Source organism: Plectropomus leopardus, chromosome 7 (assembly GCF_008729295.1).
Source record: "Plectropomus leopardus isolate mb chromosome 7, YSFRI_Pleo_2.0, whole genome shotgun sequence".
NCBI lineage: Eukaryota > Metazoa > Chordata > Actinopteri > Perciformes > Serranidae > Plectropomus > Plectropomus leopardus.
The window spans coordinates 14,800,764-14,818,341 of NC_056469.1; the positions used below are offsets into that span (position 1 = coordinate 14,800,764).

The 17,578-nt window shown below is 38.5% G+C and overlaps 1 protein-coding gene across 1 annotated transcript; it reads right to left on the bottom strand.

Annotated features, from left to right (window-relative positions):
- Positions 1-1,852: 1,852 nt before the first annotated feature.
- On the bottom strand, positions 1,853-14,801 carry colec10 (collectin sub-family member 10 (C-type lectin)). The gene is made up of 7 exons (XM_042490711.1): positions 14,576-14,801; positions 11,668-11,739; positions 6,517-6,588; positions 4,563-4,616; positions 3,506-3,601; positions 3,113-3,324; positions 1,853-2,863 (listed from the first exon to the last, which is right to left on the bottom strand). The coding sequence occupies exons 1-7, from the start codon at positions 14,673-14,675 to the stop codon at positions 2,624-2,626; spliced, it is 846 nt and encodes a 281-aa protein (XP_042346645.1). The 5' UTR covers positions 14,676-14,801; the 3' UTR covers positions 1,853-2,623.
- Positions 14,802-17,578: the final 2,777 nt, after the last annotated feature.

A 17,578-nucleotide genomic window follows, 5' to 3' on the forward strand; every position in this document is an offset into this window, starting at 1 on the left:
TGTCCAAGCCTGCCATCTCTGGTTGGAAGATGCATTACACCATCTTTCGCTGACAGCACTGAGACTTTAAATGAGTTTTTCAGTTGCACCTTAAATCTCATTTGTGTGTCTTACAATCTGGCCACTTATTTTTTTTTTATAAGTAAACTGAGTCATCATTGGCATCACTAATCATCAAAAGTCATTCTTGTTTAGAGGAAGATTTGATATCATCACACTCAGGTGGACACACTTTTCAAATACATACAGTACATGAAGGAAAAGACATTTATTTACTGTTGATTTTCATTTACGTAATGATAAAGACTGATTACAGGCATACAGAGGGCATATTAGCTGAGTTTGTCTTCGGCTACTCATTTGAAAATAATATCTATAAATGTATGCGTATGTTTTGAAAAAACAAAACAAAACAAAACAAAACAAAACAAGAACAGAAAAACAAACCCAGTCTGTTTTCCATAACAGGTTCAATGTGTTAAACAAGCTTTCATTTGTTTCACACACACATGTAACTCAGAAACACTTCACCATTGTCAAAACTACATTTCTCTTCACTGACTGGCTTCTGCAGTTGAACTTGGCATTTTCCCATGAAGTCATCTTTGCCACTCAGACCCCCATCTTCGTCCCAGACCTCAATCTTCAGGATGTCACTTTGGGCATTCTTGAAGACAAACCACTGTTTAAATTCTGCAGTCTGTTTGTTGTTAATGACTGGGGTTGTCCTTGTTACTTTGCCAACTGTCATCTAGATGAAATTAAAGCAGAAACATTTTTTTTTGGAATAAGAGAGACTCCCATACACAAGTGAAACAAACATTTTCGCAGTTACAAATGATTTCTCAACTTTTTGTTGCAAGAAACTGATAAAAAACGTTTTTTGACCTTTTTAAAACATTTAATGTACAATTGTTTTAACCTGACCAAAACTACAACTAGGCCACTCACTTTCTCACTGATGTAAAGAGATGTGATGACCTACCTTAATATATGTGTCTGGGAGAGAGAAAGTGTCCCCATGACTTAGAAAGGACTTTTTCAGATACACATTCACTGTTTTTCCTTTGCATTCAGCAGATCCATCAGTGGCTTCCGGGCGGAACAGTGCAATCAACAGCAGGGAGGCAACAAGAGCCGTACACTTCATCCTTACTCTTCACTGGGAGACAGACGGTGAGAACGGTGCAGACAGGCAGAAGCTCCTGGATGGAAAGTGTGACAGACAGGCTCCTGATGTCATCTGCCAAAGAGGTGGAGGGAAGGCCGTAGGAGGTGTGTGTATGTGTGCTCGTGTATGTGTGTGTGCGTGTGTGTCATACGTATGACAAGCATAGATCTGCATACACATGACCATAACTGATTTGCATAGGACTTATGCAAAGTAAAAAAAAATTGAAGTTTAAATTCCCCCTGCATTTGAGAATTGAATAGCATGCCTTCAGAGGGACTTTTCCTAATTTTTAAGTTGGTAAGGCATAAATAGGACAACAAAAAAACAAACAAACAAATATTGAAATAATTTCTAACTATAAGATTTAGATTTTATGGCTATAATAAAACTTGTTTTCTTCCAAGACATGTAATTTGAGGTGAGACTGTTGTGAGAAACCATTAGCTTCTCTAGCTAAGAACTGTTTGCATTTGTACAGGTATAAGCCTGCAGCAAGATGACAAGTTCTAAAGTAATTAAAATTAAAATTCAAAAGCAGTACTGGTTTGATTATTAATTAGATGTAAATCTTAAAGCAAGCCGCCACCCAGTAGTGAGTCTTAATTCTCATACTCAAAACTCAAAACCTTATAAAATATAAACGTACAGAACTTGACCACAGACCATTCTGCTACCAACTCTATTTTTTATTTCTTGTTTCACTTAGTCTGTTAAAACCAATGCTGCAACAATCTGATGATTCTTCATTTAGTTGGTACAGGAATCCATGAATCCATTAGAAAGAGTGGAAAAAGGCTTTAGTGATAATACTCAGAAAGAAGGGCAGTTGTTGCATGCAAAAAGTAAGAAACTTCAATATGCTCAGTGCTGTATGTGCACAAACACAGGCACACAGTGGCACGAAGAACACAGGAAAGGCTTACATCAGCAGCTACTCTGAATCCTGCAGGATCCTGTCTGAGGAAGAGGGGGTGAAATGTGTTGCAATCCAGAGGAGCTGCTGATCCAAAGCTTTACTGTGTTGGTCGTATTTGTGCACATATTAACTGATATTATATTATCTCTCTTTTTAGCACATGGTTCCCCTCCTTTTCATTTAAAGCATCACCTTGAGAAATTGTGATTTTTTCATTTTTCCAGTGTTTTCTGACATTTTATCAACCAAACAATCAATCAGCCAAAAACAAAACAAACGACTTAGAAAGCTGTATGAATTTAGCGCTTACATTCAGTTAAACACGAAGATATTAGCCACTGAAATGTATTTTACATCAACTACTTGCCACCAACCTGTAGACAACACAAACATTAAGGAAAGCAACATCATCTGATTACACAGGCAATTTATTTTTCATTTTAGTTACTTTTTATTATTGCAATAATTGCCAATTCTACACACCAGCATATATATGTATATGTATGTCTCACACATCTGAACACCTTATTGACTCATGATGATGCTGAGGCAGGTATCCCTCTTCCTCCTCCTCTTCTCCTGCTCTTCGGGAACTCACAAATAAAAAACATGGTGGCTTCACACTCCACATGACTCCATGTCCCAGTGCTGAGCAGCTCCACACAGCTTGAGTTTGTGGCAGGAGATATTCTGGAATTGAGATCATCTTGATTCCAAGCTGCAAACCCCTGCAGAGGGCTGGAGTCTGCATAAACATAACTGCTTGTTCCATCCTGATGACAAATACATAGGAGAATTTTTTAAAAAATTTTCACAAAAGGAGGTACTCTGGAAAAATAATTCCTCATTATTTATCCAGGTTTCAGGATAATTGAGCCCCAGATTCCCATGTTCTTTTATACAAACAGTGGCAAAGTGTCCAAAACTGAAACTCCACCTGTTGCAGTGTGTGTGTGTATGTGTGTGTGTGTGTGTGTGTGTGTGTGTGTGTGCATTGTGAACATCTGATGGGGATCACTTACTGTGTCTTTGCTTTGAGCCTGTACTCCTATATAAACTCTCGTCAGTCCTGCCTGACTGACATAGTCTGCCATGAGACGGTTGGTGTTGGTGGTTTTTGGCATGGCCAGGGTGCCTCCTCTTAGCTTGCAGTTCATTGAAGCCTCTCTAAACCTCTTGGGCTCCTTCACCAACAGGTAGTACCTCTCTTCTGTTTCCTTCAGCCCCAAGATGACTGCACAGGACAGGGTTAAGGGTTAAAGGTCTTTAAAGGTCAAAAAGTTGATTATCATATCTATATATACACACCATGTGTATATATAGAGATGCATGTCGTTGTTTTAACACTTTTGAAGATATTCAATTGGCTTACTTTCACTGTGTGCTAAACCACAGTTACACCAGTCAGCACTCACCATTCTTCACAAACTTGACAGCATTTCTCAGTTTGCCCACATTGACATCCAGCTGTCCAACCACCCTCCTGTACCTGCCACAGTCACATGTTGTGCCTGATGGATTAAACAAAGGCCAGCTCATGATTTGAGTTTGCACAGATTTTAACAGCACAGAATCACCTTCCTGCATAATGTCATATGTGACAAAACTGTACCAGAGTATATTTCTGTAAGACCTTACAGCAAAGCTCCTCTGTGCTCTTGATATTCCTTCAAGAGCCTAATGCAAGTCTTCAGTCACTCTATGAAGACAAGTCCTGCTGCGTTGCAAATGCCTCCTCCACCCTAGCCTTGGGCCATTTGAAATAAATTAATACAATTGAAAGACTATTTGCAGTCATAACATTTCTTATTATGTACTCAGGGTAAGTCTGTGACCAACAGACATCAGCCTACATTCAGTATCGTCCCTGGTGATGCTCTGACATGTTCTCCTCATGCTTGTCTCATGGCTGTTTAGGTTCAGTGAACCACATGATCAGGTGGACTGATCTTAGAACAACCCAGTGTTTGACCTTAAAAAAACTCCCGGTTTGCTTTGTTTGATGTTTACAGTCATTTTCCTGCTGCATGGTCATAAAATTGAGGAACTACTGAAGCTATAAAATGTGCTAAAACAAACATTTTAAAGCCAAAAGTCAGCATTTTAACATCATAGTGATCATTTGATTTCAACTCCAGTATGCTGGAGTAAATGACCAAGACAACACTGTGACACAAATGTCTGACAGCTGAGTTGCATTTAATTCTGCTGTATTTCTGCAGCAGGGAGCATTCCTATGAAATGTTTGTTTTATTCAGTGAAGTTAGTGACACCAATATACTTTGCTCAACTCTATATTTACCAGTTTAATGTGTCATACAAGAGAAGAGTAATACCGACGAGGGTGTTTATTTGTGATTGCAAAATTACTGCAACATCATCATGTTGGTATGAGAGGAGCAGAAGGACCAGTATGTACACATTTGGGATTTGGGAAAAAAAGTAGCATCTGCATGCTGTAGACTTAATCACCTTGTTTCCCTTTTAATCCAGAAGGCCCATCCAAACCTTTATCACCTTTATCACCTACAGAGTGATAGAAAGTCACATGTGAGACAATTACACATTATATTCCATTCCTGGAAATACACTTTTTGATGTTTATAGCCTAAAATATGAATAAATCTAACACTGACTACCTACTAACAACTCAGCAACCTGACAGCTTTTTGTGTTGTAAGATGATTTTGTGATGTAGTTACAATTAATTACCACTAGATGGCTGCATCACACATAAAACATTTTAAATATGACTGCACGCAGCTAAAGATTTACCCAACTCAAATTTTGTCCTATTGTAACCCTGATTTATTTGCTCCTAATATATGGTATGACGGACATTTTTTTGTTTGTTTTTTAATGTGCAGATGAGGGTTAACTGAAACCTTGTGTGTAAATAATCCAGATCATATTCACTTGTTCTTGGTCTTTTCTGAGGAAATGAACTGACAGTTGCACATTTTGGGGAAGTGGGCTGCAATACAAACATGACAACAGGCTGGTTTGTGTGAGGACATACTGTGCCTCTACAGTCTGATCTGACTGGGTGGGTTTTGATAATGGAATAAACAGTAAAAATTGGAGTACCATGACAAAAAAGTGAAAACATATAAGTTAAAAGTCAACTTTAAACATATCATCTTGTTGCCAGGAAAGAAGCTCCATGGATAATTAGATATAATGCTACCACATATGCAGTTTAGTGTCAGCCCTGCTTGGGACCATATAAAATTTAGTACAGTCACCTGAACAGTCCTGCTTCAGTTAGATGGTTGTTTTCTGCACATGGATTTACTAATTACACATAGCTTTATAGCTCTGGATAGTTCTTTTGCCCAAGCAAAATGTAAGCCCTGAAAACGCTCTAATAATAAGCAGACATATGCATTTAGTTAAAGGAGGTATAAATGATTCTTGCTCAATATAATTGTATCTTGAATGACAACCAATTTACTTAATGAAGGCATGAAAATATTTTCTATGGGTAGGCCTGTAACATGAACAATATTCTGTAAAAGAGTAGCTGAATTTTAACAGATTCCACTAAAGCCAACATTGCCCTAAAAACTTTCTTTCCAGGTGTTTTATGAGCTGCAGGCGCTCAGGATCAAGGAAAATCCAAACCTGTGACCTCACTCGTGCTGCCTGAGATGGCTGATGCACAGCCTCTTTCCTGTAAGTGTATTTAACATAATGAACACTGAGGAAAAAGTGGATGCCTTGAAAGGCACGGGAACATGACTGCTCATAAAAATGAAAATAAAGATAGAAATTGTTTCAGTCACCCTGGGCAAAGCAGATGGATGACATCATGCTGTAGGATTATGTTTTCTTCTATCTTTGGATGCGATAATTTAAAACATGAAAAGAAATGGGAAAGATTCCGTCCTAGTGTGTATTAGTCTTGGGACTAATTAAGTTTGCTGATTTGTGTAAAAATGTCTGTTCTACTTATTTTAATATTCTGAGTCTTCGGTTATGGAGCTGCAGTCCAAGCCGAGGAGGATCCAGGAAACTATATTTCTTCTTTAATGCAATTATAAAGCCATTAAAATGCTGTAAAAACCTCACAGCTACATTTTTTGCCATTTTTCTAGCTTGTTGTTGACAACGATGGGCAGGTTTAAAAAAGTATCATGACACTGGAACAATGACGTTCTTATAGACGGTTGACGGTAATAAAATCCATTAATCTTTCTCTCATTTTGTAAATGTTTGTTTTTTTCACAGGACACTGAGGATGAGGTTTTTGACTTGATGCTCTCTCTTGTTTGATTATTGCGTGCAATCTTCTTTACTTGCAAATGTATCCAAAAGGTCTATGTGTATTCCATATGGGGTTGACTATGTAGAGAAAATGACACAGACAGAGACAGAGACAATGTTTACATTTAAAATGCTTATAGTAATAACTTTCTTGTTTTACCTTTTTCTCCAGAAGGCCCCATCTTTCCTGTGTGCCCCACCTCTCCCACAAGCCCATTCTCTCCTGTCAATCCTGTGGAGGAAGAGAAAAACAAAAGACAAAGGAGAGAAGGAGAGGAGGAATAATATATGGGACGATTCAGGAAATTTGAGAGGAGGTAAAACAATCTCTCTATTATGACTCTCCAACATATAATGCATAACATGCAGAAAAAGCCAGACACAATGTACAGCAGATCCTAAAATTTGATCGTAAAGTATCACTGTGAAGTTGCTTCATCATAGTTTTTTAAAGATCCTTTATTCTATCATTCAGGCTTGTCATGTTCTTACAATTATGACTTGGCTTTTCATGGCTTCCATCATTTTTCTTTTGTTTTTTGATTATTCTGTTGTTCTCAGACCTAATCAATATAATTGCGTGCTTGCAGAGATTGCAAGCCCCAAGGCTTTTTTCCAACAATCGCTGCATAGTTTGGTTCCTAAATTGATGCTGTTATTGCTATTATTATTATGCCAGTAAATAAATTAGAGGGGAAAATGCTGATTTATTTCGGGCACTAACTGAAGTGAAGTATGAGTCTGTGAGAAAGTGCCAGCGGCGTATTACGACAGGCCCCAGTGCACGCCATTGTGATGGGCTCTGCACGCTATTGTCCACATATTGTCTTGTCACAGGATCGAAGAGACAAATGGGAAATCATAATTATAGTTATAGTTTATGTAGAGTAAACATATCATTTGATTAAAGATGCTACTGACTATTTCACAAAAAACAAACAAAATATGATGGAGATAGATTTGCATTTTTTGAGGGCAAAAACAGCAAATGGCACCATTTTTAATTTATCAAGAATCTTCTTTAAAAAAAACACAGGAATGTTTCCAAGGTGGCAATCACTCATAGGCCCATCTGCCCCCAACACATTCCTGGAAGTCCCACTATCTCCATAAGCCCCCCTACCTAATGGGACCCCAATTCAACTGCTCTGCCTGCATTGTCTCTATTTATGCCCCTGGAAAGTGTGCATTGTCACAAGTTTAGCTGTTTTGGTGAAAGTTGAAGTTCAACTTTTAAATGTAGTTAACAGAGCAAATGCATATATTTATTACTTATTTAAGTAATTTAATTTTTGTTCAGTATCTTTGTACAAAATGAATAATAAATTATAAGACAGGGAAATATTTGACTCCCTTTACTGCTAAGCTTACTTATAGTGATTATCAATTATTATCTTTGTTCTGATTGTTATCACCACAATATCTAACAGATTACAGTCTTTCTCTGTAATCTGACTACTGCAGTTGGTCTCTCCTCAGTCACATTAAGGCGGCTATAGTTTGGTGTTAAATGAGATACTAAGGTGCATGTTTTTGGAGGATATAGTGAAAGTGTAGGAGAGAATATCAGAATGTGAGAGAGAGAAATTGTGTGTGTGTGTGTGTTTGTGTGTGTGTGTGTGTGTGGGAAACTGCAGAGCAGACTAAAGCTTTCTGCCAGCACTTGAACGAGTATTTCCTCAGGAAACTATTCAGTTGGAAATTGATGGCGTTTGAAATACTAAGTGACACATTAGAGAGGCCTATTGCCATTTGAGGGATTAACACACACACACACACATACACACACACACACACACACGCGCGCGCGCACACACACACACACACACACACACACACACACAATTCAATACCATTTCCCACTTCCTCATGTTGATTTTCTACTTGATGATTTGTGAGAAGTGTTGGCGGAGGGTGTGAGGTCTTATGGATTGTGTGAGGTCTGCTAGACTCTGTACAGCTTTGGCTTATGGGAAACATCACTATTTCACTATAATCCGTGTGCAATTTTGACATAATTTTTACCATGTATGCCTTAGAGAACACTTTGACAAGAACTGATTGGGAAACATGATTATAGGTATTTGTTTTATGCTATATGAAGAAATTCAATCTGTTGCTCTCTTGTTTTTACTTTAATGTTGTTTTCGCAGTGCTTATGCTCGCCAGTTAAACCGTTTAAGTGTCCAGATAACAGTCTTCCCTATCACTGCAGTGGCTCTTTATAATGGCCAACCCCTCCAACTGGTTTAACGTCTGGATTCTCCAGCTGCTGCAGGATAAATTAGGTGAAGGCCACATTTTTCATTCTAATCATAGAGCCTGAGACAGCCTTAAGCTATTTCAAAAAGGCTCAATGGACTAGATGTTTTCCAGGGCTTTATATAACAATAATACAAGAGATTAAAATGCTAAGCAGGCCTTAGATCAGATCATTCATTGCACATTGTTTGCTGAAACATAATGAGCAAATATGAATACAGGTATTTCTGCTCTTTAGTGGATGGAGGAAGGCGAGCTGGGTAACATGAAATAAAGGCCTTGAGCCAGATTTTTTATTAGTTGCGCATATGGTTCATACAAGCTATCCCAACAAGTTCTTCCCACAAATTAAAAACCTTTGTGACACCTAAATTTGCTGTCTGAAACATCAAAATTCTGGCCAAAAGTTTACCAGCAGCTTTACAGTAAGTCACAATTAACAAATGCAGAAATCCAGCACAACGGTTTGTTGACATTAATAAGCTTGGAGCAACAATTTGTTTTTGTTGCCCTCGGGAGCATTCACAGTCATGTATTCCCTTTTAGCATTCCAAAATTAAACAACTGCTTCCTGTAAAACGGCCTAACTGAAGACAGGGAATACATGCGTCATCTGTGGAGCTGTTGACATACTGCAGTTTCAAAGTCATCATAGGAACCTGCGTCTATTCCTACAGGAAGCATACGCAGAGAAAAACCATAATGATTGGGTTTGCTATACTGTTAAAAAATATGTGCAAAGTTGAAAGGTTGAAAAGAGTTCACATATATATGCTTTGTTTCTCCTAACACTTTTGGAAAATACACAGGCCACCCTGGCATATGTCTCTCACACAGTCTGATGACTGAAGTGTGTCTGTTGTTGCAGAGTGTGTGCATGTATGTGCTTGTGTGTGAGTAAAACAAACATCTGTGGAGAGCAAGAGGGCAGCCAGGAACCAGTGCTTTTACACAATGTACAATTATGTATTGTGTGTTTTCACATGTACATCTGCCTCCTCATGTCTATATGCTTGAAATGCCTTGTGCAGTATATTGTGTGTGTGTGTCTGTGTGTGCAGACATCTGTGTATATCATATGGCTGGTTGGTCGGCCAGCAAGTCTTTGAGTCCAGTTGGACCACATACGGCAAAGACAGACACTGCTGCTTCCTCAGCAGCAATTAACATGTCTACTTCCTCCACAGAAACACAGCAGTGTAGGTCTGTCTGTCCATCTGTCGAATGTCCATGTGTCTGTCTGTCTATCACAGAGCCAAGCAAAGGAGAGCAAGCTGTCTAGAGCAGGAAAAAGCAAAAGCTGCTGCCAGGGCAAAATTACGCAGGCTGTCTGGAAGCTCACAGTACAGAAAGTTAAACTTTAATGTTTGTCAAGGTTACAGCAGCAATGTAAACGATTTGCTGTTATAGACAGGTGAAGTCAGACATTAAGCTTCTGTGCAAACACAGGAGAGAAGTGAGACATTCCCGTGAATCCTGTACATTACCTTTGCTATTTTCTGTTCCACTTTCAGTTTTAGTCCAAACATGTTGCAAGCATGCTAATAAAGATGGAAGAGCAGGATTTTCTTTTATCAGAGACACATATCTCAGAGGCTCTCATTAGATCAAGGCTGTTTCTGAGTTGTGTGTTACAAGGCAAAGTAGACTATTGTCAGTTTATTATTTGCAATATTAGGCCTTTTTAACAGAGGACAATCTGACATGTCACACTAGGAAAAGCACAATAATGTTCAAGTTCCTGTGTGTAGAATTTAGGCACACCAATTGCCAGAAAGGTATGATATTTATGTTTATAGATACCTGAAAATAAAAAATCTTGTGTGTTTCTCACCTTAAAATAAGCAGTTTGTGAAGTAGGTCCTCCTCCACAGAGTTTGCTGTGTTTCTACAGTAACCCAGAAGTGAAAAACCAAACACTTCTGTGTAGGACTGTTTGAGTTTTTGCATTTTTAGGTCAGCCGCCTTGGTTCTCCTACATGCTAAACACACTGGAAAAGTTTCAATTGTGCAACCTCACCTCTATATGTCACCAAAATTGTTCACACTGAACCTTTAAACAAATAAAATAATAAACAATAATAATAAATGTCATGGCTCATTGAAAAACTAAAATGACCATCGTAATCTCCTGATCTACCACTCTTACAACGAAGTGAGATTTTTTTTCAATACGAATGATTCTTTCCAGGATTTTTCATTTAAAAAAGTTGAATTATTGGTATAATAGTGTGGCAGGTACTGGGTCTATGTTCTGAACTTTGCAAAGTTAAATACAACAGCACCTAAAACTGGCCTTTCTCACTGTTTCTCGACCACATGTTTTCAGATTCCAAGTTTTTCTACTTGAGAGAATTTCAAGCTGATTCTATTGTGACTCACATATTTGACCCACTATAGTGTGGGTACCATGTAAACAGACCAGGAGTCACTGTGACTTTGCTTATAATTGTCCACTGCATCATCTTCACCGCAATCTGATAACAAACAAAGTGTTATTTTATTTGGAGTATAATTCCAGCCTTAAAGGGGAATTCCACCAATTTTACAGATCAAAGTCTTTTTATGGGTCTTGAGGAGTGTGTCACTTGAGTTAACATCAGTTGGGGCTAAAGACCACAAATGTAGCTGCTCTGTACCAGCTCATCTCTACTTGGGGCTCACAGCATAAGGCTCCATTTGCCACTAACGCACATGAATCTCTGATCAAACTGTCTGTGTTTGAGATGCATCATGGGTAATGCAGGAATCAGGTTTTGATGAGGATGAAGAATGCATGGAATCCAAAAGACTTATATGGTTGGCTTTTTTGTTTGTATTCTCTCTACTTCTCATTTTTTCAGCATGTAGTGGTTTGCTATTGGCCATGTGAATGTTTACTTCCACTTTCCAAAAGTAGATAACTTTCATCAAGGAAGTACCTTGCATTGTTTTGTCACCATTGTTTTGTCACCATAAATTGATATTTACAATATCAATTTATAACTAAAAAAATAGCCATCTTACCACCATATATAGTAGATATAATAGATGGATGGATGTCTTATACCTGGAGGTCCTGGTGGTCCATTCTTTCCCAGTTTTCCCTGATCTCCTTCCTCTCCAATCTCACCTTGATCTCCTGGGTTAAAAAGCAAAGACAGTAAAGAGGAGCATGAATGCATAAGGAGAGCATGTTTCTCATCGTATTTCATGCACAGTTCAGTTTGGAAGGGGTCATTTAGAGACAGTGCACAAAGCTCACTTGCTTTCCCACTGGGGCAGGGATTAAATCTGCATATTCCCACTCACTGTTCACATGGATGGGATATCAAGGCCATCCCAGAATGATGATACATTATCCAAATTCACAACTGGCCAAGATCTACTCCAGCACAGCGCTCGAGTGGATTGAGTGTTTGTGCACGAAATCCAGTGAAGGCCCTGTTGTGGGTTCGGGGGCAAGTCCTACCGTAAGGTTAAGTTTGAATCAATTTTAGATGTTTATAAAAGTCCCTTGACTCTTCATATTCCATTTTAATCTATGCTCAACCAAGCCAATACCATTTTCAAAAGCATTTACTCATTTAAAGTATTAGTGACACCACATAGTTGTGCTGAAAGCACAAATGAGATGTAGGAGAAATGTCTCTGGTGGGTCAGCTGTTCAAAGAGCTCTTGGCAAGAAATCTTGAGAGGTTTCATCTGAGTGTCTATTAGAGTTGTAATTTTGCCCCGGTTGTTGATGCCAGCAGCCCTTTATATCTTGTTAAGTGCTGAGCTTTGGAATGAAGGACTGTAACTAACCCCCTCCATTAGACCGGAGGAGTACTTAGGAAAATTGATTATTCAGTTTTGCAGGCTGTGTAAGTAACCTAAATCACTGCAATTTTAAATGTTTCTGCCGGTATAAAATGATTTCCTTTGGTGGACTACTGAACTGAAACCTTGCACATTTAATTATTTACATGCCTCGCTTGTGTGATTAAGGTATCAAATAGCAAAGAGGTTTATGTAAAAAATATTCTCGCATTTAATATGTTAGTAAGCAGTATTAATTTAGGTGACACAAGTGAGTGAATTCACTAATTCGTTTGTCAGCTAATGTTTCTTAAAGAATCTTGAGTGTTTTGTCATTCTTATGTCTCAACAAAAAAATGCCAGTAAATCTGCTGCTGAGGTCAAAGTACCAGTAAATGCAATAAAAGCAAGTTTGTTTAAAAAAGTTAAAATAAATAGGACCAGTGTGGAGATTTTTTGGTAGTACGTAATGTAGAGAAATGCACGTCTGACACCCACTCCAATACGCAGACGTGAGAACATACACATTCAGAGACCCACTCTGTGGTCAGCAGTATCTATGATGAGTCTTAAATAAATAATCAGTTCAGTTTGGCAGCTGTCTAAATACACGCTGCCACAAAGGGACTTTTTTACTAGTACAGAAAATTCAGTGGAAAGCTGACAAAATCTACACTCACTTCCTAGTGAGATTGTACTGTTGCCTTTTTCACTTTTCCCATGCTACCATTTGACTTTACAGTTCAGTAACGACTTTTGTGAAACAATCTGTCCACTTAATCTCTTTTATGCTGATTTTTAACTTAAAAAAAAAGGTTTTTGGGTTGCTTGCCTGCCTGACTCTTTGTCCGTCCATCCCATGAATATCTCACGTGAATATCTCAAGAATGCCTTCAATAAATTTTTGTTCAAATCTGACAAAAAGGTTCGTCCAGATTAAACATTGAACTAAGTAGATTATCGTGGTAAAAAGTCAAGGTCACTGTGACCTTGCATCAAGAATGCCTTTAGGAATTTCCTAGAATGTGGCACAAACGTCCTCTTGGATTCAAGAATGAACTACGTGAGAATTCGGTGGTCAAAGGTCATGGTCACAGTAAAATATGTTTTTGGCCATAATTCAAGAATTCATGCTCTAGTTATGACAACATTTCAGATAAATGTCTAATAAGATAGAATGAAGAAGTGATGATATTACATATCATTAAGTCAAAGGTCAACCTCACTATGACATCATAATGTTCTGCAAGAACAGAGGGGGAGACATTTGGTCAGATTTTAAAATGATGACAATAATCTTTGGTGTCCACCTTGAAACTGTGCTGATTGTATAGATCTTCTGCGCTGCTGGGGAGAAGGATTCATGTTTTCACAGACATGATTGTAAACCGTAACTGCAACTTGACTGGTTTGCAGAGGCATACAACCACAAGGTGGTGATTTTAGCTTTTATTTCTTTATTTATTTGTTCACTTGACATACCTTCAATCTCAGTTTCTGCATGTGGATTGCTCAAGTAACATCTCTGGAACTTACTTTAAAGCTAAATTGAATGCCATGTTTGTCAGTAGCGCAAATTACTGAAAAACTTGCTTATGGGTATTTGGGGTTTTTTGTGGGTATTTTATTAGGTCTGTCTGTCTGAGTCAGCAGGAGAGCAAGCTACTGGATGTTGTAAAATGGAAAGCACACACTGGGAGGCATTCCCTCCAAAAGACTATGGGGCAGCAGACTGCTAGCTAATAAACTGCAGGACATTACATGCTTGGTACCTTCATCATCAGCTCTGTAAACCCTGAAGCACATTTGGGGTGTTTCCTCAGAATTTTCCATTTGATACAAATAGGTATTTACATATACATTACAAGGACATTAAATGAGTACACCTATAGATTTACTATAAGGTCATAAACTTAAATTGTCTTACCTCAAACAGTATACCAAACAAAGATTAAGACTGGGGGCACTCAAGAACCCATAACAGTATATATAAGTCTATTTGAGATTCTTTGCTGTTGTTGTTGAGTTACTGCACAACACAGACTTGTGTGTTTAATAGAATTTTTGACAAATGTTGTTTAAGTGCTGTACACCCATATTTAAATACCAACACACACACACACACATAAGCATATGCACACAAGCAAACTCATAGCACATTCTGGGGCATGTGTTACCTTTAGCTCCAGGTAGTAGGGCATTGGTGCAGACTTCTGTCGAGGCAGAGAGGTAGTTGAACACGGCTGCAAAAACACAGAGCACAAACACTCCCATCATCTTCCAGTCATCACTACCCACTGAAGAAGACCCTAAATGTAAGATTTGCAGGTTGCTACTAGTACTGAAGTATTGAGTGTGTAAAGTATCTCATGTGCCACTATGCACCAACTGACTGTTTTAACCGTAAGACTAGAGGAGTGAAGAACTAATGAGCAAACTGCTGAGAGGGTCAGAACAGAGCTGTGCTGTTTATAAAACACAGACAGACTTCTGCGCACGCACGCACACACACACACACACACACACACACACACACTTGTTTATAGAGTCTTATCAGTTACTTATCATAATGTCAAACAACACATAACAGAGCACTGCATTCCTGTATGTTTTGGCCTTTGGAAGTTGAAACTGTGTAGTTGCAATTGCAATTTATATCATCATTTTGACATACTATATTGTGAGATCAATTAGTAGGATTAGGGTTAATAAAATGTGATTATATCTGTGTGTTATGTTTAATAATTCTCAAGTAAAACAGTTTAACTTTTAAGGACAGTATCTGATCACAGAGGCAGGGTCTGAAATCACTTTATATTTTCTACCTAAGATGCTTTTTGTCATCTGTCGCCATTTCATTTGAGTGTTAAAATATATGAACTCTAAAGTGTCCTCAAATATTCCCACAGTGGAGTGTTCACATCATAAAATCGCACAATTCAATTTCTTGCATCTGACCGATGTAAATTTATGGTTATGCAACGGTACAGATGTAAATAACAATGCAAAAGTGATGATTCATTATTGTCTGAAACCTCAGTACATTAGTCATTACAGAGACACGCCCAGAGATGCCAAAATAGTCAGTGAAACAGAAAAGGAAAAATGTCAGATTTGCAGAGCGTAACACAATAAAACACAGATTTATGTAGTGTGAAGCGGGTGGAGCCAAATGCAGGAGACTGCAGGCAACAGGAACTCAGACGGACCATTCCTCATTTCAGGTTGGAGCAGGGTAAATTTAAGATCACACAAACAAATCAAGGAGCCAACAAAAATGGACCTGAAAACCAAGACTTAGTTTGATGATTGGGTGAATTGTAGGTGGAGAAAAAGGGCGGAGAAGCTCAGGTGAGAGGCAGAAGAGCAGGCAGAGAGCTGATTGGCTGGAAATAACTGAGGAGCAGGAAAGGATTAACGAGGCTGATGCAGAGCAGCTAGATGAGTGAACGAAGGAAAGGCAGCACAGAAAAACACAATAAACAGAAACCCCCAAATCAAGTAAACACAATCTTCTTAATAATAAAACGGGTGAAAACAATGACAGATTAACAAATATAGGCAACTTAAATAAAATGTTTTTTTTTTTTTTTTTACAGATACTCAGTCCGTTCTTTCAAAAAAGTCTGAGGGCACCACAACACTTACAAGATAACAGTATCCCATAGATACAGTATATTCGTTTTTACACCATTAAAGTGAAAATAACTAAATGTTGTCAGCTGAAGCAAACAGATTGTTAAAGTGCAACTTGCACTGTTTTAAACACTGCAAGTCAGTGAGTCTGGGTGCCAGTGAATTAATCATGACAAACTGGAATTTTTTTGATGAATCATCTGAATAATAATGTAAACATTTTGACTCCATGGAGAGCGCACAGAAGCAGCCAGGATGTTTTCTTATCATCAACAAGGGAGTAGCACCTCTGGGCCTGAACATTTTCCCTCTCTCCTCTTCTTCTTTTACTCTTCCTCCCACCCTTCAGACCACAAACCATTTAGTGGGAGAGGTTTTACGCTTGCACATGCATACACAGAAACAAACACACAGATGTATATTCTGAGACATGCACTCATATACATGCCCATAAACACATGAGACAAAAAAGTGTCCATGCACAAAAAAAAAACCAAAAAAAAAAAACAGAAATGCATCCACAAACACAGATTCTTGCATAATTGCATCCTCTGGTTTGTCACTATGTGATAAAAACATACAGGGATTAGAGAGTTTGGAGGCCTCAGAGGGATGGAGAGAAAGAAGGAAGGATGGGTGGCAGACACTGAGAGAAGAGACAGAAAAGAGATAATGAGAACAAATGAGACATAATTAGTAGACGAAGACACAAAGAGACAAGAGACAGAGAAAAGAACAAAGAGGGATAGTAAGTGAAGAAGAGAGTATGGTCAGAGCCACATGTCTTGGCACAAAGAGGAATTTCCTTATTCAAGAGTCCTGGGATGTCTTAAGCTCTCGATCACTAGGGCAAGTCATCAGGGGCGTTAGTGCACTCTGCTCTTTGAAGTCCAGGGAGGGGTCGATGTTATCGAGACTATTAATTGAAAGAGGGAAAAAAAACGGCAGATTCATCTTAATCAGACATGGACTGTTGCTCCCTGAGGAACTGAGCTGGATCGTCATCACTTTGAAAAGCAGCCGAAGAGTTAAATGGTTCGCAGCTTTTATTGTGGTTGGCCTCTTATTATGTTATTTGTGTTTACAGACGGAAATCTTTCAAATACACCCAGTGTTGGCTGGGAAAGTGCAACACATTTTTCTGCTTACAGTCAAGTTACAACTTATTTCAACTGTTGCAAACGCTCTTCAAAGAAAATGCTATAGGCCTGTTACACAGTTGGACAAGTCGCTGTCATTAATCAGATCTTGCTGCTGATTGTAATGTTTGTTTCTTTTGGGTTATCTTTGAAAAACATTTTAAACCGCACACGCACGCGCACACACACACACACACACACACACACACACACACACACACACACACACACAGGCTTGAAAATATTTTAGGCCTCACACATGATATCAGTGAGTCTGACAGGAGTTTCTTTTGGCTTCTACCACTGTTTGCTCCAAGCTTCGGAGTCTATATCATTTCTGCTAAGGAATTTGTCGATGTTGAGAGTTGTGTATTTTGGTATAAGAGCTCTTTTATGGCTCTGGCT